General features: G+C 37.3%; 1 protein-coding gene across 1 annotated transcript; it reads left to right on the plus strand.

Annotated features, from left to right (window-relative positions):
* The first annotated feature begins 8,335 nt into the window (after positions 1-8,335).
* Positions 8,336-21,428, plus strand: KCNJ2 (potassium inwardly rectifying channel subfamily J member 2). The gene is made up of 2 exons (XM_063456361.1): positions 8,336-8,451; positions 18,779-21,428. The coding sequence occupies exon 2, from the start codon at positions 18,998-19,000 to the stop codon at positions 20,273-20,275; it is 1,278 nt and encodes a 425-aa protein (XP_063312431.1). The 5' UTR covers positions 8,336-8,451; positions 18,779-18,997; the 3' UTR covers positions 20,276-21,428.
* The last annotated feature ends 2,249 nt before the right edge of the window (positions 21,429-23,677 follow it).

The following is a 23,677-nucleotide window of genomic DNA, read 5'->3' on the forward strand; positions in this document are numbered from 1 at the left end:
CACAGTGTCTCTAAATAACACACACTATCTCTATATAACATAGTGTCTCTGTATAACACACACTATCTCTATATAACATAGTGTCTCTGTATAACACACACTATCTCTAGATAACATAGTATCTCTGTATAACACACACTATCTCTATATAACACAGTGTCTCTATATAACACAGTGTCTCTATATAACACAGTGTCTCTGTATAACACACAGTATCTCTGTATAACACACACTATCTCTATATAACACAGTGTCTCTAAATAACACACAGTATCTCTGTATAACACACACTATCTCTATATAACATAGTGTCTCTGTATAAAACACACTATCTCTAGATAACATAGTATCTCTGTATAACACACACTATCTCTATATAACACAGCGTCTCTGTATAACACACAGTATCTCTGTATAACGCACACTATCTCTATATAACACAGTGTCTCTATATAACACAGTGTCTCTATATAACACAGTGTCTCTGTATAACACACAGTATCTCTGTATAACACACACTATCTCTATATAACATACTGTCTCTGTATAACACACACTATCTCTATATAACACAGTGTCTCTGTATAACACACATTATCTCTATATAACACAGTGTCTCTGTATAACACACAGTATCTCTGTATAACACACACTATCTCTATATAACACAGTGTCTCTGTATAACACACAATATATCTATGTAACACAGTGTCTCTGTATAACACACAGTATCTCTATATAACACACACTATCTCTATATAACATACTGTCTCTGTATAACACACACTATCTCTATATAACACAGTGTCTCTATATAACACACAGTATCTCTGTATAACACACTATCTCAATATAACATAGTGTATCTGTATAACACAGTGTCTTTGTATAATACACAGTATCTCTGTATAACACACACTCTGTATATAACACAGTGTCTCTGTATAACACACACTATCTCTATAGAACACACACTATCTCTATATAACACAGTATCTCTGTATAACACACACTATCACTATATAACATAGTGTCTCTGTATAACACACTATCTCTATATAACATAGTGTCTCTGTATAACACACACTATCTCTATATAACACAGTGTCTCTAAATAACACACATTATCTCTGTATAACACACACTATCTCTATATAACACAGTGTCTCTAAATAACACACACTATCTCTATATAACATAGTGTCTCTGTTTAACACACACTATCTCTATATAACATAGTGTCTCTGTATAACACACACTATCTCTAGATAACATAGTATCTCTGTATAACACACACTATCTCTATATAACACAGTGTCTCTATATAACACAGTGTCTCTATATAACACAGTGTCTCTGTATAACACACAGTATCTCTGTATAACACACACTATCTCTATATAACACAGTGTCTCTAAATAACACACAGTATCTCTGTATAACACACACTATCTCTATATAACATAGTGTCTCTGTATAACACACACTATCTCTAGATAACATAGTATCTCTGTATAACACACACTATCTCTATATAACACAGTGTCTCTATATAACACACTATCTCTATATAACACAGTGTCTCTATATAACACAGCGTCTCTGTATAACACACAGTATCTCTGTATAACGCACACTATCTCTATATAACACAGTGTCTCTATATAACACAGTGTCTCTGTATAACACACAGTATCTCTGTATAACACACACTATCTCTAGATAACATAGTATCTCTGTATAACACACACTATCTCTATATAACACAGTGTCTCTGTATAACACACACTATCTCTATATAACACACACTGTCTATATAACACAGTGTCTATATATAACACACAGTATCTCTGTATAACACACACTATCTCTATATAACACAGTGTCTCTGTATAACACACACTATCTCTATATAACATAGTGTCTCTGTATAACAAACACTATCTCTGTATAACACACACTGTCTATATAACACAGTGTCTCTATATAACACACAGTATCTCTGTATAACACACACTATCTCTATATAACACAGTGTCTCTGTATAACACACACTATCTCTATATAACATAGTGTCTCTGTATAACAAACACTATCTCTGTATAACACACACTGTCTATATAACACAGTGTCTCTATATAACACACAGTATCTCTGTATAACACACACTATCTCTATATAACACAGTGTCTCTGTATAACACACACTATCTCTATATAACATAGTGTCTCTGTATAACATACACTATCTCTGTATAACACACACTGTCTATATAACACAGTGTCTCTGTATAACACACACTATCTATATATAACACAGTGTCTCTGTATAACACACACTATCTCTATATAACACAGTGTCTCTGTATAACACACACTATCTCTGTATAACACACACTGTCTATATAACATAGTGTCTCTATTTAACACACAGTATCTCTGTATAACACACACTATCTCTATATAACACAGTGTCTCTGTATAACACACACTATCTCTATATAACATAGTGTCTCTGTATAACACACACTATCTCTGTATAACACACACTGTCTATATAACACAGTGTCTCTATATAACACACACTATCTCTGTATAACACACACTATCTCTGTATAACACACACTATCTCTATATAACACAGTGTCTCTGTATAACACACAGTATCTATGTATAACACACACTATCTCTATATAACACACAGTATCTCTGTATAACACACACTATCTCTATATAACAGTGTCTCTGTATAACACACACTATCTCTATATAACATAGTGTCTCTGTATAACACACAGTATTTCTGTATAACACACACTATCTCTATATAACACAGTGTCTCTGTATAACACACAGTGTCTCTGTATAGCATACACTATCTCTATATAACATACTGTCTCTGTATAACACACACTATCTCTATATAACACACAGTGTCTCTGTATAACACACAGTGTCTCTGTATAACACACACTATCTCTATATAACACAGTGTCTCTGTATAGCATACACTATCTCTATATAACATACTGTCTCTGTATAACACACACTATCTCTATATAACACACAGTGTCTCTGTATAACACACAGTGTCTCTGTATAACACACACTATCTTTATATAACATACTGTCTCTGTATAACACACACTATCTCTATATAACATACTGTCTCTGTATAACACACACTATCTCTATATAACATAGTGTCTCTGTATAACACACAGTATCTCTGTATAACACACACTATCTCTATATAACACAGTGTCTCTGTATAACACACACTATCTGTATGGAACACACACTATCTCTATATAACACAGTGTCTGTATAACACACACTATCTCTGTATAACACACACTATCTCTATATAACAGTGTCTCTGTATAACACACAATATATCTATATAACACAGTGTCTCTGTATAACACACATTATCTCTATATAACACAGTGTCTCTGTATAACACACAGTATCTCTGTATAACACACACTATCTCTATATAACACAGTGTCTCTGTATAACACACCATATATCTATGTAACACAGTGTCTCTGTATAACACACAGTATCTCTGTATAACACACACTATCTCTATATAACATACTGTCTCTGTATAACACACACTATCTCTATATAACACAGTGTCTCTATATAACACACAGTATCTCTGTATAACACACTATCTCAATATAACATAGTGTCTCTGTATAACACACACTATCTCTGTATAACACACACTATCTCAATATAACATAGTGTATCTGTATAACACAGTATCTCTGTATAACACACACTATCTCTATAGAACACACACTATCTCTATATAACACAGTATCTCTGTATAACACACACTATCACTATATAACATAGTGTCTCTGTATAACACACTATCTCTATATAACATAGTGTCTCTGTATAACACACTATCTCTATATAACACAGTGTCTCTAAATAACACACAGTATCTCTGTATACCACACACTATCTCTATATAACACAGTGTCTCTAAATAACACACAGTATCTCTGTATAACACACACTATCTCTATATAACACAGTGTCTCTAAATAACACACACTATCTCTATATAACATAGTGTCTCTGTATAACACACACTATCTCTATATAACATAGTGTCTCTGTATAACACACACTATCTCTAGATAACATAGTATCTCTGTATAACACACACTATCTCTATATAACACAGTGTCTCTATAAAACACAGTGTCTCTATATAACACAGTGTCTCTGTATAACACACAGTATCTCTGTATAACACACACTATCTCTATATAACACAGTGTCTCTAAATAACACACAGTATCTCTGTATAACACACACTATCTCTATATAACATAGTGTCTCTGTATAACACACACTATCTCTAGATAACATAGTATCTCTGTATAACACACACTATCTCTATATAACACAGTGTCTCTATATAACACACTATCTCTATATAACACAGTGTCTCTATATAACACAGCGTCTCTGTATAACACACAGTATCTCTGTATAACGCACACTATCTCTATATAACACAGTGTCTCTATATAACACAGTGTCTCTGTATAACACACAGTATCTCTGTATAACACACACTATCTCTAGATAACATAGTATCTCTGTATAACACACACTATCTCTATATAACACAGTGTCTCTATATAACACTGTGTCTCTGTATAACACACACTATCTCTGTATAACACACACTATCTCTATATAACATACTGTCTCTGTATAACACACACTATCTCTATATAACACAGTGTCTCTGTATAACACACACTATCTCTATATAACACAGTTTCTCTGTATAACACACACTATCTCTATATAACATAGTGTCTCTGTATAACACACACTATCTCTATATAACACACACTGTCTATATAACACAGTGTCTATATATAACACACAGTATCTCTGTATAACACACACTATCTCTATATAACACAGTGTCTCTGTATAACACACACTATCTCTATATAACATAGTGTCTCTGTATAACAAACACTATCTCTGTATAACACACACTGTCTATATAACACAGTGTCTCTATATAACACACAGTATCTCTGTATAACACACACTATCTCTATATAACACAGTGTCTCTGTATAACACACACTATCTCTATATAACATAGTGTCTCTGTATAACAAACACTATCTCTGTATAACACACACTGTCTATATAACACAGTGTCTCTATATAACACACAGTATCTCTGTATAACACACACTATCTCTATATAACACAGTGTCTCTGTATAACACACACTATCTCTATATAACAGTGTCTCTGTATAACATACACTATCTCTGTATAACACACACTGTCTATATAACACAGTGTCTCTGTATAACACACAATATATCTATGTAACACAGTGTCTATGTATAACACACAGTATCTCTGTATAACACACACTATCTCTATATAACATACTGTCTCTGTATAACACACACTATCTCTATATAACACAGTGTCTCTATATAACACACAGTATCTCTGTATAACACACTATCTCAATATAACATAGTGTCTCTGTATAACACACACTATCTCTGTATAACACACACTATCTCAATATAACATAGTGTATCTGTATAACACAGTATCTCTGTATAACACACACTATCTCTATAGAACACACACTATCTCTATATAACACAGTTTCTCTGTATAACACACACTATCTCTATATAACATAGTGTCTCTGTATAACACACACTATCTCTATATAACACACACTGTCTATATAACACAGTGTCTATATATAACACACAGTATCTCTGTATAACACACACTATCTCTATATAACACAGTGTCTCTGTATAACACACACTATCTCTATATAACACAGTGTCTCTGTATAACACACACTATCTCTGTATAACACACACTGTCTATATAACATAGTGTCTCTATTTAACACACAGTATCTCTGTATAACACCCACTATCTCTATATAACACAGTGTCTCTGTATAACACACACTATCTCTATATAACATAGTGTCTCTCTGTATAACACACACTATCTCTGTATAACACACACTGTCTATATAACACAGTGTCTCTATATAACACACACTATCTCTGTATAACACACACTATCTCTGTATAACACACACTATCTCTATATAACACAGTATCTCTGTATAACACACAGTATCTATGTATAACACACACTATCTCTATATAACACACAGTATCTCTGTATAACACACACTATCTCTATATAACAGTGTCTCTGTATAACACACACTATCTCTATATAACATAGTGTCTCTGTATAACACACAGTATCTCTGTATAACACACACTATCTCTATATAACACAGTGTCTCTGTATAACACACAGTGTCTCTGTATAGCATACACTATCTCTATATAACATACTGTCTCTGTATAACACACACTATCTCTATATAACACACAGTGTCTCTGTATAACACACAGTGTCTCTGTATAACACACACTATCTCTATATAACACAGTGTCTCTGTATAACACCCAGTGTCTCTGTATAGCATACACTATCTCTATATAACATACTGTCTCTGTATAACACACACTATCTCTATATAACACTCAGTGTCTCTGTATAACACACAGTGTCTCTGTATAACACACGCTATCTCTATATAACATACTGTCTCTGTATAACACACACTATCTCTATATAACATACTGTCTCTGTATAACACACACTATCTCTATATAACATAGTGTCTCTGTATAACACACAGTATCTCTGTATAACACACACTATCTCTATATAACATACACTATCTCTATATAACATACTGTCTCTGTATAACACACACTATCTCTATATAACACAGTGTCTCTGTATAACACACACTATCTCTATAAAACACAGTGTCTCTGTATAACACACAGTATCTCTGTATAACACACACTATCTCTATATAACATACTGTCTCTGTATAACACACACTATCTCTATATAACATAGTGTCTCTGAATAACACACACTATCTCTATATAACACAGTGTCTCTGTATAACATACACTATCTCTATATAACATAGTGTCTCTGTATAACACACAGTATCTCTGTATAACACACACTATCTCTATATAACAGTGTCTCTATATAACACACAGTATCTCTGTATAACACACAGTGTCTCTGTATAACATGCACTATCTCTATATAACACAGTGTCTCTATATAACACACAGTATCTCTGTATAACACACAGTGTCTCTGTATAACACACACTATCTCTATATAACACAGTGTCTCTATATAACACACATTATCTCTGTATAACACACAGTGTCTCTGTATAACACACACTATCTCTATATAACATAGTGTCTCTGTGTAACACACACTATCTCTGTATAACACAGTGTCTCTGTATAACACACAGTATCTCTGTGTAACACACACTATCTCTATATAACATACTGTCTCTGTATAACACACACTATCTCTATATAACATACTGTCTCTGTATAACACACACTATCTCTATATAACATACTGTCTCTGTATAACACACACTATCTCTATATAACATACTGTCTCTGTATAACACACACTATCTCTATATAACACAGTGTCTCTATATAACACACAGTATCTCTGTATAACACACAGTGTCTCTGTATAACACACACTATCTCTATATAACATAGTGTCTCTGTATAACACACACTATCTCTATATAACATACTGTCTCTGTATAACACACACTATCTCTATATAACATACTGTCTCTGTATAACACACACTATCTCTATATAACACAGTGTCTCTATATAACACACAGTATCTCTGTATAACACACAGTGTCTCTGTATAACACACACTATCTCTATATAACATAGTGTCTCTGTATAACACACACTATCTCTATATAACATACTGTCTCTGTATAACACACACTATCTCTATATAACATACTGTCTCTGTATAACACACACTATCTCTATATAACACAGTGTCTCTATATAACACACAGTATCTCTGTATAACACACAGTGTCTCTGTATAGCATACACTATCTCTATATAACATAGTGTCTCTGTATAACACACACTATCTCTAGATAACATACTGTCTCTATATAACACACACTATCTCTATATAACACAGTATCTCTGTATAACATACACTCAGTCTCTCTGTATTAAGTTTCCCTCAATGAATTTCTGCTCAGAGCCCTCAGCTGTCAGTCAGGCCATCCCCTGGCTCCTGATTGGCCAGTCCCAGCATGGGGGCGTGTCCAGCCTACTAGCTTTAAAAGCACATGGCAGCCGGTTATTCAGACAGAATGTGAGAGAGCCCAGACTAGGAACTGCTCCAGCTCCCAGGAGACCTGTCAATCAAACTGCACACACTGCACACACTGCACTGGATCTAATGGGGTCTTCCATGGAGCTTCGCATCCAGGGATCAGGTCAGTCCCATTCTCTGGCACTGGATTTATCACTGGATTTAACATTGTATCCATCTCACTGTATCCATCAATCACTGTATCTATCATTGTATCCATCTCACTGTATCTATCATTGTATCCACCTCACTGCATGTATCACTGTATCATACAGTATCCATCAATCACTGTATCTATCATTGTATCCACCTCACTGCATGTTTCACTGTATCATACAGTATCCATCAATCACTGTATCTATCATTGTATCCACCTCACTGCATGTTTCACTGTATCATACAGTATCCATCAATCACTGTATCTATCATTGTATCCATCAATCACTGTATCTATCATTGTATCCATCTCACTGTATCTATCATTGTATCCACCTCACTGCATGTATCACTGTATCATACAGTATCCATCAATCACTGTATCTATCATTGTATCCATCAATCACTGTATCTATCATTGTATCCATCTCACTGTATCTATCATTGTATCCACCTCACTGCATGTATCACTGTATCATACAGTATCCATCAATCACTGTATCTATCATTGTATCCATCAATCACTGTATCTATCATTGTATCCATCTCACTGTATCTATCATTGTATCCACCTCACTGCATGTATCACTGTATCATACAGTATCCATCAATCACTGTATCTATCACACTGTAACTATCGCTCTATCGCTGTATCTTATCACTCCATCACACTGTAACTATCGCTCTATCACACTGTGTGTATCGATGACACTGTGTGAAGGGCTGCAATAATCTATAAATATCAATCTATGAATTGCAACTGTTGGAGCATCTGTTTGCATTCAGGAGCTTCCAGCAGCTGTTAGCAGGACATTCGGTGCTGGATTATAACTTGGTGCCACAATATCAAGATAGGAACTGCACTCCATCCGCAGAAGCCAAAGGGTGCTAAACTAGACCATGGGCCAGCACCAGCCCACCAGAAGTTATACCATTAACAGAGAAGAGGTCTACACACTCCAATATCTCTAAGCACTAGAATCCAGGGAACACTGCAATCCCTCTCATTGGTATAACTCAGTGCTGTACTATAGCTCAGCGCTGTACTATAACTCAGCGTCGTACTCTAGCTCGGTGCCGGATTATAGCTCAGTGCTGTACTATAACTCGGTGCTGTACAATAGCTCGGTGCCAGATTATAACTCGGTGCTGTACTATAGCTCGGTGCCCTGTGTGCTTGCACGCTGTGCCCCAGGATCACATTGTGGCTAGAAAAATGACTAGACTTTGGGGAATGTTACATGATCTTAGAGTCCTGACAGCTGAACCAGTCAATAGATGTGAACTAGTATTTCTGTAGAACTGTGCTTGCTGCTGGAAACAGTTAAATTATCCAGGAGGAGATTGAGATTTTACTGTTAAAATGTGTTTCTGGGTGATGTAAGCTCGCCCTGCAGTTTCCACATTAACATTTGGTTCCCATCTCGCTCCCTTCTTCCTCTCTCTCTGTCAGTTTGCGCTCGGTGACTCGGACACCCTCCTGCTAGAGGAATTGTCCTTAGACACTTTGCCGTCCCGCTAGTTGTAGCAGAGAGATTGTAACTAGCTGGCTATATCATTCTATACATAGAACGTGAATTAGATTGTCAGCTCTGGTTGTCTAGATGACAGAGTCTTATCAGCTTTACTGAGCTACAGAATGCGTTACCTTCTAGAATGCAATAATACCCCATTTCCAATAACCATTATTATTGATAGATTTATTGGCTGCATGGTGACTGTATGGTGCTGTTGGTTACATGCAGTTATTGTCCTTACCATGGTCTTTGTGAATCGTGTTGTCCCCCATCCTGTTTCCTCTGTGACTTTGGAGTGCTTATTCACAAAACTCTGAATTATAGTGAATTAAAATCAGAATGGCAATATTAGCCAATGAGGAAAAAACGAGGCATTTGTTTGCCTTCGGATGTGATTGATAGGGGTGTCTTACCTTTTCACCTAATCGATTAGCGCACGCTCCTGTGACCAGACTCTGAACAAATCAGCACAGTCATCGCTAAAAATCTGCTCTTTTATATGAAATCTGGAAAAATGATTCTAAAGTACCTCTGGTTGTCTTTGGGGTGAGGGGGCTTGTTTTGGATCTCCAATATCTGCAGCGAGAGAGAAGTTTAACAGGTGCTACTTTATGGACCTTAGCATTCCTTTATAACTGTTCTTATTGCATTGGTAAATCTAATGTTCCTTTAATACAGCTGATCAAATGCCCGTGTTTTACACGAAACATGCTCTTTGTGGGGTCTGTTTACCGAACACTGAATGGAACTAAAAACCAAATTGGGGGTGTGGGGGGAGCAACAAGTTCTGATTTGAAATATTCGCCAACTCTGCAACAATCACAGCTTGGATTTTTTTTTGCCTAAATTTTACAATTATTTTTTAATATACTAGAGTTTGCTGTTTAGTGAGCACATACGGTATAATTGTCCCCTTTAACATGACATTCAATTGTTTGTTAAGATTACTGATGAATAAGATTCATAACGGACCCAGCTTTGTGTTCTGTGTGAATACACAGTCAGACAGATATATGGATAGATAGACAGACAGATAGATAGATAGATAGATAGATAGATAGAAAGATAGACAGATATATAGATAGAAAGATAGACAGATATATGGATGGACAGATATATAGATAGATAGATATATAGATGGATAGATAGATAGATATATAGATAAATATATGGATAGACAGATAGATAGATAGATGGATAGACAGATATATGGATAGATGGATAGATGGATGGATGGATAGATGGATGGATAGATAGATAGATAGACAGATATATGGATAGATAGAAAGACAGATATATGGATAGATAGAAAGACAGATATATGGATAGATAGAAAGACAGATACATAGATAGGAAGATAGACAGATAGATAGATAGGAAGATAGACAGATAGATAGACAGACAGATATATGGATGGACAGATATATGGATAGATAGACAGACAGATAGACAGACAGACAGATAGATAGATAGATAGATAGACAGATATATGGATAGATAGATAGATAGATAGAAAGATAGACAGATATATGGATGGATAGATAGATAGACAGATATATGGATGGATAGATAGATAGATAGATAGAAAGATAGACAGATATATGGATGGATAGATAGATAGATAGAAAGATAGACAGATATATGGATGGATAGATAGAAAGATAGACAGATATATGGATAGATAGATAGATAGAAAGATAGACAGATAGATAGAAAGATAGACAGATATATGGATGGATAGATAGATAGATAGATAGACAGATATATGGATGGATAGATAGATAGAAAGATAGACAGATATATGGATGGATAGATAGATAGATAGAAAGACAGGCAGATAGAGAGATATATGAGTCCTCTTTTATTCTAGAAAGCCTGTAAATTGCTGCACTGTGCAGGTGGCTAGAGTTTGTCCAGAAGCCTCGATAACGGGAATCTTGTCTATAGTTATTCTATTTATCTGTTACAGATGGAGCGTATAATCTCAGTGCCATGGCATTTTAGCAGGTGCCCTCTGGGACGTTCCTTGCAGCTTACCACAAGGATTTATTCACTAAACAGCGCATTGTAGTGAAGTGACAGATCATTCAGGCTAAAATAGCCTCGCTGTGACTGGAGCTAAATTAGAGGATTTATCCAAATCGGCTACTCTTGTCTTTCCGAGTGCAGTGTAGAGACTGTGGACATTGGGATGTTTATTTATAGACTGCAAGCTCTTTAGAGCAGGATTCTCATCAACCTGTTTTGTAATTATCTCAGCTATTGTTATAACATTGTTCAGCGCTGCAGAATATGGTGGTGCTATATAAATGATGATAATATTGCAGTTAAAGAATGTCTCCATGTTATGTGGATATTAGCCAGCTGCCACACACTGTTTACACAAGGCAGAGGTGCTGGTTTGTTCAGTAGCTCAGTCGCCCATCGCGTAGCAACGTGAAGGCTGGTGGCGTCACTTTGGGAGATTGGCTCTTGCCCCAGGGAATGGGGAGGTCTCATAGCCCAGTCGTGTGGAAGCAAAGGCCCTCAGGCAGGTAACCGTCAGGGCTAGCGGTTGGCAGGGCTTTCAGCCTTGAACAGTTTCTTTTGGGGTGTGAAGACTTCTCAGAGCTTAATGTAGTGTGCGGACCCTCAGACTAGGTTTAAGTCTAAGGGGTTTATTTACTAAACAGGCTGTAAATCAAAGACTCGGGATAATGCTTCAGCTGAGCTTTATTCCAATTACATTGTTGCCATTTATCACAGTTCAACATTTAGTGAATACATCCTCAGAACAGGCACATTGTGATTCTGTACACACCGTAGCGATCTGGGGGTGACCCATGGCCCCAGCTTTTGTAGAACTGAAGGCTGGCAAAGGATCACGGGAGTTGTGGCTTACCAATGTTTGAGGGTCTATTTGAAAGTACACGTGGAGGCGTTTGTAGACCCTTTCAGTATGCATTCCTCCAGGCTCCGTATCCCAGTGAATGTCCGTGTGAGCAGGTGGAACGAGGAGATCTGTCATGTCTCATTGTACTCTAGCACCAAAGTGGGCTGCATGTCCCATTCTAATCCACACAGCGCTATAAATATTTACATTATAATGCAGCCAGTTTAAATATTTACATTCTATCAGAAATGTGTGCTACATCCTTGGATGGCAGCGCTGCTGTCTGAGCGTCATGGGATGTGGAGTTCAGATGGCATATCATTTTGTTTTCGCTTACTATTCCATATCCGGACCAATCTGAAACTCCAGAACAAGTCATTCCTGTCCTGTTTGTCACTCATCGTCACTGTGAAGGACGCTCTGTGCACAGCAGAAGGGATGCCTTTAGGGCTGAGTGTCACTGTGCTGTATGGCAGATTGAGCAGCCCGAGTCCTCTGGGGAATTCATAGCATTTACTCCATCATTTGCAGGACGTTGGGCACAATTAACTCTTAGTGCTCCAGAGGGGTATATGATATTTCATTCTCCCCGGCACATTAATGGTTACATATGGTCTACATGACGAATGAGGACCTTCTAGCAGCAAACATTATGGGTTTTGACCTCCTTTCACACTCTGTGCAGGCTAACCCTCTAATCGCCAGTGGCATATCAGACATGATGTGGGCCAAATGTACAATTGCACTTGTTTTGAACTACTATTCCCAGAATGCTTTGCTATCCTTAAGAACCTGCTCTAACCCTCTTTGTTCCAGGGCTCGGAGCTTCTCTGCTTTGGAGAGTAAATATTTCCCAGTTTATCCCAAGTTGTTTTCCCATTGCGCATTATCTGCACTTTGGGAAAACCCAGCAGCAATTAATTTAACGATGTTAACGTTTCCCAAAACATTATTTATGTTTTAACGCTTCCACCCAGCATGTGATGGGCATAAACTATAGTGTATATCGAGGGCTGATCTATCCTCACCTATTGAACATGGCGCTATTTATAGAGCGCCGGTGTTATTAATAGAAGGATTAGTATATGGTGGAATAAATCGAGATTATTATCTGAGGAATTTAACAAGTTATCTTTCTACACTGGGGAGCAGGAGCGAAGCAAGGTTTGATAACGGCTCCCGTGAGAGCCAAAACTTTGCTTTTGTGATAAATTGCCCCATTACCCAGCCTGTGGGTCCTGTCGTGGACATCGATCATTGCGCAATTATCACATTAGCCCCATTCAGTGATATCGATATTGGATAGGTGCATGCCCCCTACAAAATGTTTGGTGTCTAAAATCACAGAAATACACCATATTGCCACAGCAATAATACTACTGGTAATGTGTCTGAGTGTATAACAGAGCTCCACAGCAATAATACTCCCAGTAATGTCTGAGTGTATAACAGAGCTCCACAGCAATAATACTCCCAGTAATGTGTCTGAGTGTATAACAGAGCCCCACAGCAATAATACTCCCAGTAATGTGTCTGAGTGTATAACAGAGCTCCACAGCAATAATACTCCCAGTAATGTGTCTGAGTGTAAAACAGAGCTCCACAGCAATAATACTCCCAGTAATGTGTCTGAGTGTATAACAGAGCTCCACAGCAATAATACTCCCAGTAATGTGTGAGTGTATAACAGAGCTCCACAGCAATAATACTACTGGTAATGTCTGAGTGTATAACAGAGCCCCACAGCAATAATACTCCCAGTAATGTGTCTGAGTGTATAACATAGCCCCACAGTAATAATACTCCCAGTAATGTGTCTGAGTGTATAACAGAGCTCCACAGCAATAATACTCCCAGTAATGTGTCTGAGTGTATAACAGAGCTCCACAGCAATAATACTCCCAGTAATGTGTCTTTAAACTACAATAAATGTGTTTAGAAATCATTCTTTCAATAATATGCATGGTTCTTGTTATAAATTACATTTAGTTGCATACATTGTTATTAATAACCTACAGTGTATCAGCCCCCCCCCTGGCCACACCCCTACAATTAAAATGTCTCTATTTTTGCATGTGCAATTTTTTTTTTGGGGGGGGGGGGAGGTGGAGAGTATATAATGGTGAGCTCTAAACATTGCTTGCTGACAGATGTTAATGGCTAATAGGCTCACCTTATAATCACGCAGTGATTTATGGAGCAGTTCAGCCATTTTCTGCTGTTCACTGGTGGATCTTACTGGAGGCTGAATTCTCAGTCTGGTTAATTGCTGTTGTGCTAGTTTAACCCTCGAGTAAAACAACGAGAAACTTCTTTATCTGGTTCTGTGACTTTAACTGTAGGCCAAACTGTTACATTTGAAGACTAGTTGTGGCGTTGCATGCATTCATGTCTTCAGGCCATTTCTTTATTGTCTGCGATGCTCTGCACACTTACACAGCACAGATAGACATACGCCTTTGGGGGGAGGGGGGGAAATGGCGAGAGAGTCTGCTAACCCAGTACCTACCTCAGGTGACGTGCTGCGGAGAATCAGAAAGGAATAAAAACATAAATCTAGTTTAATCACATAAATTTTACAAAAAAAAAAACATTTTGTTCTCTGATGTATCTCTGACTTGATAAAATGTAAGTGCGCTTCGTAAACAGTCACCGACAACTGCTCCTGCATCTACTGCTTGGTAAACGCTGGCCGCTGGCTCCACCCACTTCCAGTGGCGCTTTGAACCGTTCCAACCCAACATCTTCCAAGTACATTCTCTGCTGCGCATAACACGTAACCGATTGCTTCACTATATTTTTACCATTTGTTCTGCATTATTTTAGCATGCTGGCTGCTCTCACATTTAAGAACACATACTAATGTACTACTTAAACACTTTATGTTTAGTGAGCAATGATTTGGTGCACATTATTACTCACTGCTTTCATGCATGTGCTATTCTGTTATCTCTTTAACTTTTTGATTGTGTGTGTGTGTGTGTGTGTGTGTATATATATAGCAGGTTTTTTGTTTTGTTTTTTTTTTATGCAGAATTGACAGAGCTGATTACTTGAAATATTGAAAGGTTCTGAGCCGGGGGTCACTGCAACGCCTGAAATGAATAGTCTAAAAGTACTTCTTAGTATTGATATTAAATCTCTCACTCACGATATGGAAACGCTGAGATATAGAAGAAAATGCTTTTATAAACCTGTAAAATACCTGCACCATCTACTGGACACAGTTAAACTGTAAAAATAAACTTAACCGATTAGATTGTAAGCTCCTCTGGTGAGACTATAAATGTAGACCCACTTTACCCTGTAATGTTAGTGAGCCATTTATCAGGGTTTAACAGCATTTCTTGGGGAGTGTGGGGTTTTGGGTCACAAGCATGAACAATCCCTGCTGAAGAGGGCCACTTGGCGGGTATAATTTAATTGGTCAGCAGCAGATACTGCGTCCCATGCGTCCCTTCCTGCCACCGTGCGTAGACAGATCTGGTTCAGGGAGTCTCTGACTTTAAAAAACTCACTCTATAAAAAGTTGGACATTGCTGCGTTCTTCCATTCTTTGTTTATTGTAAGGACTCCAGAATAAAATTTCTCTGGAAAGAACTGTGGAACTATGGCTATTCGCATCCCCTCCTCGATGTACTTGCGTGAGAATACAGAAAGGAGCAGAATGATCTGCAGACATTGTGTCACGTAAGGGCCACTGTCATTCCAAAGGGTCATCTTGTGGCTAATGGGTCCCAGAGGAAGCAGTGGCAATGTCAGTGCTGCAGACGTATAATAACAGTAGTAATAATTAGAAGAATAATTAAACCTCAAAGTATCCCTTATGTTCAGCTCACTGACAATCTATTACATGATCCCATGTCGGCCAAGTGGCTAAGCAGCTGCCAGCCGTTGCACAATCATTTGGAAAAGAAGGGGTTAACTGCCAGAAGGGGTTATCTTCCTCAATGTTCTGAAATCTTGTTTATTTATTTATTATTGCCATTTATATAGCGCCAACAGATTCCGTAGCGCTTTACAATATTATGAGAGGGGGATTTAACTATAAATAGGACAATTACAAATAAACTTACAGGAACAATAGGTTGAAGAGGACCCTGCTCAAACGAGCTTACATTCTATAGACGAGCTTACATTCCTTGCTGACTGTATTCGCTTTATACATACACAGGTAATATAGACATGGGGGAAATGAACCCTTTAAGAACCCATGACAGTCCCTGCACACACAGAATCTGGACATAAGGTGCACGTAATGCACGTATCGCGGTCCTTTACCACTTAGAAGTTAACTATTTCAGTGCTATGTCAGCACCCTTTAGTGTCCACTCTTCTTTCATCCCAATAAGCCTTCCAAATACAGCTAGTCAGTATATAGAATATAGAAAATGCCTTTTGCATGAAACAATTTAAATTGTGGGTGGTGATAGGTTATTTCTGTTCCTTTAATGAATACGCTTGTTATCTCCCATTTAACCAACGGCAGATGGTTCTATTCTGGGAAACTGGTGATTCGGCAAATGCAGAATCCTCATCAGACTCACGATTTGAAAAATCTCTCAGAGCTACCCTGAGTTCAACGCCCATTGATTTTACTGACTTCAAACAAAATACTTAATAGCCACAAACGTGTCAAGTATAAGAATTGGCGGCTCCCTTTATAGTGCATGCTCTCCACTTCCTGCGCAGCCTGTGGTTAAGTGCAACAAGGCACAAAATGATTAATGTGGGGTTTTGGGGGGGGGAGTGGGGGTGGTATCTAATGCCTTCTGTTAGCATTACCCCTCCCTATTCCCCTGACACTGGCGCCTTGTTCCCTTACTCTAACCAGTTTAATAGGTCTTGGCCGGTTTGGGAGATCTCATGTGGACACATGTCTGCAAGTTTCCATGAGGTGAGAGATTTTGGAAGCTCTGGGTGGACTTAGCAGGTCCTGTTTCTGTTAGCCCATACACCAAGGTGGTGATCATTTGGGTACAACTCTGTGTAAATCTCTGAATTTATGAATAAACTGGTTGAAATCATACAGAATATAAACACACCTGCTGCTTTTTGTTTTTAAAATGCACAGCTATAAATAACAGAGAACGATATCATTTTCAACATCACTCTGTTCTCTGCTGTAATGGAAACATATTTTTGGAAGCATAAAATTGTTAATTGTCATAGAAACCATGTTTTTTTTATTTACTGTTTTCTTACTATGGGCAAATGATTTGCGTCTTTCTTTATCGGTTTCATTTGGACCTATTTTATCTCTGCACATTTTGTCCTTCACAGACTGTGTCTCAGCTCTCGGGTGTTAATTATATATCACAGAATTATATATCTTAATAAATCTTTTTTGTAACATGCTCCTGTTTTAAATGAACCGACCCTGTGCTTTTCATTGCTACTTGAGGTCTTGGGCATTATGTTAAGCGATTGTCACTTGCTACATTTAAATATGATATGGTATAAACAAATATATTTCTCATATAGAATTACAATTCTGAAAAACAATGTTTTTGTTTTTGGGTATGCAATGCTGGGCTTTATGGGACTTGTATTTCCGTGAGCAGAGTAACTCCATTTTCCGATTTATGATTTTTCATGAAAAACTGTAAGATTTTTAAATATAATAGCGTGTGAAATTGAATCGGCTATTTATAACTAGTATGAACTATTTTTATAAAGTGGGCTGCTTGGGACCAAAGGTGAATGTGAAAACATGAGAAGTATTTAAATATATTCAACATGTAGATATAATCCTTGTATCGTATATTGATGAATGTTGTTTGTAGGGATCCCTTTTAAAGATGTGGATTGTGTTTAATTCAGTACAGGTAGGGGCATCAGTGACAAATATTTTAATTTCTATTTACATTTGTTTTAACATCAGATATATTTTCCTTTTTTTCCAGGACATGTCTACATGACGATGACCGTCTGGTGACACAAGTGCAAATGCCAGAAGATCTTCCTTGGTAGCACCAAGGCTCAACAGAGAAAAGTATCTCTTCATAATTTTTTTTTCCCCTGTGTGTGTTTCCATCGAGCGTTCAAAACTGTTTCTCCAAAGAGTTTTGCAGAAACTAAGACTGTTTTCAAAAGCAGAAGCACCGCAGTCCACAACAGAAGTGATGGGCAGCGTGCGAACCAACCGTTACAGCGTTGTGTCTTCAGAAGAGGACGGGATGAAGCTTGCCACCATGGCAGTAGCCAACGGGTATGGTAACGGCAAGAGCAAAATTCATACCCGTCAACAGTGCAGGAGCCGCTTTGTCAAGAAGGATGGGCATTGCAACGTTCAGTTCATCAATGTTAGTGAAAAGGGACAGCGATATCTATCTGATATTTTCACCACATGTGTGGACATTCGTTGGCGATGGATGCTAGTCATCTTTTGTCTGGCTTTCATCCTCTCATGGCTTTTCTTTGGCTGTGTCTTCTGGCTAATTGCTCTCCTTCATGAAGACTTGGGGGCTCCAGAAAACCACAAACCATGTGTCACCCAAGTCAACAGTTTCACCGCAGCCTTTCTTTTCTCCATCGAGACTCAAACAACCATTGGTTATGGCTTCAGGTGTGTTACAGATGAATGCCCAGTTGCAGTGTTCATGGTGGTTTTCCAGTCTATTGTTGGGTGTATTATCGATGCGTTCATCATCGGTGCTGTAATGGCTAAAATGGCAAAACCAAAAAAGAGAAATGAAACCCTTGTTTTTAGTGACAACGCTGTGATTGCAATGAGAGATGGTAAACTGTGTTTGATGTGGCGTGTTGGGAATCTCCGGAAAAGCCACCTTGTAGAAGCTCATGTTCGTGCCCAGCTTCTCAAATCCCGCATCACTTCAGAAGGAGAGTACATCCCATTAGATCAAATAGATATTAATGTTGGCTTTGACAGTGGTATAGACAGGATTTTCTTAGTTTCCCCAATTACCATTGTCCATGAAATTGACGAAGATAGTCCTTTATATAATTTAAGCAAACAGGATTTGGACAATTCTGACTTTGAAATTGTTGTAATACTGGAAGGGATGGTGGAAGCTACAGCAATGACAACACAGTGCCGGAGCTCCTATCTGGCAAATGAAATATTATGGGGCCATCGATACGAGCCGGTTCTTTTTGAAGAAAAGTGTTACTACAAAGTAGACTATTCAAGGTTCCACAAAACCTATGAAGTGCCCAACACCCCTCTTTGTAGTGCAAGAGACTTGGCAGAAAAGAAGTTCATTCTATCGAACACAAACACATTTTGCTATGAAAATGAAGTGTCACTAACCAGTAAAGAAGAAGAAGGCAGTGACACTGGGGTACCAGATAGCATGAGCACAGATATGCATCGTGAGATGGACCATCACAACCAAGTTCCTCTTGAGCCTCGCCCTCTGAGGCGAGAATCGGAAATATGACTCATAAACTGCTATCTCCAGCTTATCAAATTGGTTTGTCAGCACCTAATGCTGAATAGGGGCCCAACGCAGTTTTCAAATGTCGGTACTGTTAAACAGAGGTATCAAAGCAACCGGCAACCATCGCTAAGATGAAAGCAATTGCAGATATGAAAGATTTGGGTTGAGGCAAATTATGTTGGAACATTGCGTTTCACGTCACTGGACAAAAGTCCCTCCATGCATTGTGATACGTGGCAATGTTCTACGCAGGGAAGCTCCAGACGCATTGTGGTAGATAACAAAACAATCACTGTAGATTGTCGCTCCATCTATTGGTCTCCACGTAAACCAAGTAACTTCAGATCACCACCAGGTCTACGCTGGGTGTCCTTAGTGCGATGAATACAATATGTTTAAATGGTTGGACTGCCGAGACTGAGCACAACATTTTTTTTCAAATCTAACCAGATGGCACATAATGTAAAATTTGTGTACATTGTTTTGACAAAACTTGAACTTGCAGACAAGCTTGTTTAGTTTTCAACTTCTCTGTAATATTGGGAACAAGTCCATTTTTAATGGCATAACAGTAGGCAATCATCTGCCTTAAAATTTAAGCTGCTGCTATATTTACATACACCCGTTCAGTTCTGCTGAGGGGTACATTTTGTGTTTCAGTGTTTTTAGTTGTTTTGAAAGAAATAGGCGATACAGTGATAAGCAGGCTGTTGGCCAACAAAAATGCCAAATTTTGCAAGAAAAATGTCTATAGTATGTGTGTGCATATGTTTGTCTGTGTGTATTTTATGTTATTTCAGCCACACAAAGGGCAAGTCCAGCCAATGATACTTGCATTGTGAGAGTAGCCTGGAGACCATTCAGGGGGTTATTCAAAGGTTGCAACCTTTTTATTCTTTAACCTACACAGACTATGTACTAAATCTGGTACTACACACGCAGCCTGGAGCTTTGGCAAACCTTGGTACATCTCTCTAAGTGAGTTGTAGGTAAACTCTAGAGATTAAGTTCAGATTATATTTTTCTAATTAAAAAAGACAAAAAAAAAACCTTTCTAAGCGTATACCAAAGGAAATGCTGTTTGATCCTACTCCTAGCTGAGTGTGAAAATAGCTGTATTCTAATTTACTTTTTTTAATAATAGATTTTTATTTTTTTAGAAAAAAAAAATAGAAATCTAAAGCTTTGCCAGATCATTACTGTTACATATTTATTAAAAAAAATGTTCACATAAGATCTTTTTATATGTAGACAAAGGGGTAGGAAGGATCTCTTTTGATGAGGCAAAAATATCTGAAACATCTGTTCTTTCCTGTTTATGACAATTAAAAAATAGAAGAAAAGGTCAAGTATTTTGAGGACATTCCACGTATACTTTTAATAATTGAAACAGAAAATAGTTTAATATAATATAGACCAGTATAAAAAATAGGCTGGTGCCATCAAATGTTTCCAGAATTCCAAATCCTAAAGTGAAATATCCATAGGTTAGATCAGTTCTCATCGTTGGGGCACGACTAGATGATATTTTGGGATAATGTATCTATTTCCCTGGGTGTTGCTATGAGATATAGCTGCTATGTATCATGTGGAGGCTTGAAAAGAGAGGGAGTTTATTTCCTCAAAAAGGGAGAGGCGAGGAACCGATTGATCTTGTATCAAAAAATACAAAAATGTTGGAAAAAGAGAATCTTATTTGGAACTGATGGAACACACTGGAAAAAAATGATTATTTGGAGCAGATGATACTGTAAAAGGCTCGCTAATAATTGTAAACACAGAAAAGTGAAACCTTTGATTCATTCCTTTAGATTGGCCGGGAAAGTCTTTGGTATGAAGCTGCATATGTGAAGCATATTGACATTTTTCTCTGTGTCAGTTGAGAAGGGCAGCGTCAGACCTCAAATAGCTGCATCTGGCATGCTTGCCACAGACTATACAGTCTAAAAATACAGACGTCACGAGAGGGTGGGCTCGATTGGAGCATGTGAACCTCAAGGTGACTTTATGTTTCATACTGTAATTAAGGTACTTTGAATAGTTTTTGGGGTTTTTAACTTAATTAAACTAGGAAATTGCTAGGCTTTAAAAAAAATTATCAGAAACATATTTTTCATATTTTGTAAAGACAAAATACGTATTATTTTTTTTTTTTTAAACAAAGAAATTAATTGTAAAAAAAAGAAATTAATTATATATACAGATTTTTTTTTTTTTTTTAAACATTACATTTCTTTGTAAAATATATATATATATTACCCAAACTAGTTGTTTGCACTGCACTCACAAGCAGAATGATGGTGATACATTGTGTCTGTTGGCTGTGTTATTTTTGGTGGTCGGTGTCTTTCCATTGGTCGAATCAGGTTCCCATGAACAGATCAGATTTCGGTATCTTCCTGAGCAAATACCATTTACACATTTAAGTTGATCTGTTGAGCTCTTTTACAGTATCTGTCAAATACGGTATATGCCATTAAAAATAATCTTGTCCTGATCGATGATCTTTTAACCTGTTAAATCTGTGAAGGCCGGCTGGGCCCTTGAGGAACTGTAATTAAAGGGAAACGAGTCTGTTTGTAAAATGTCACCAGGACTATCGAAGTTTGGAGGGTAATTCAGCAAGATTCTGAGGGTGTCACTTTGAAATATAGATGTTCTGGTTGAAGAGCCCAGATTTTGCACCAAGAACGTTATTAGAAATGAAATTACTTGCTGCTACAATATTGTTAGAAGGGAAGGTATGATACCAAAGAGTATTTTGTAAAATGATGCCCAAGCATAGATGGTATTTTCTTAAAAAAATTATTTGAAGTTTAATTGAAGAACTATTCATTAAGCAATGAGTTGGGGTAAGCTGATGGCAAAATGATAAATTTTAGTCTAAAAATGGCAAACTTTAAAAAATAATCCACTATATTGTTTGTTTACCCACCACATATCACATTATTTAGGGAATCGAACCCTGGCACTGAGATAATCGCGGCCCATTTATATAAAGGTGCATTGCTTATTTAATCTACATTTAAATGACCTATCGATGCTTAAAGCTTGATTACAGGTCGTTTTAGTAATTCTAAAATCAATGGGATTTCATTCACTATACTGTCAGCAGATCTTACCATATAGAACAAAATACAAGATTTGGAACAATAAATGGGTTGGATAATCTCTCCGATTTGGCTTCCAATTAAATCCAATGCTTCGTGATGGTCTTTGTAGCTCTGTCCAATATCTATCACGTGTTAAGCTTACATAATCTCTCAGGAGAATCTTCATTAGTCAAAGGGAGTCTAGTGTTTCCATAGAAACTCACTCTATACTTCTAGAAACTGCTTTGTAATTCTGCATAAAACGTTCTAAATTAGTTTTAATTTTAGGCACCAACATGTGAAGCTAAAT

This window comes from Pelobates fuscus, chromosome 5, assembly GCF_036172605.1.
Source record: "Pelobates fuscus isolate aPelFus1 chromosome 5, aPelFus1.pri, whole genome shotgun sequence".
Taxonomy (NCBI): Eukaryota; Metazoa; Chordata; class Amphibia; order Anura; family Pelobatidae; genus Pelobates; species Pelobates fuscus.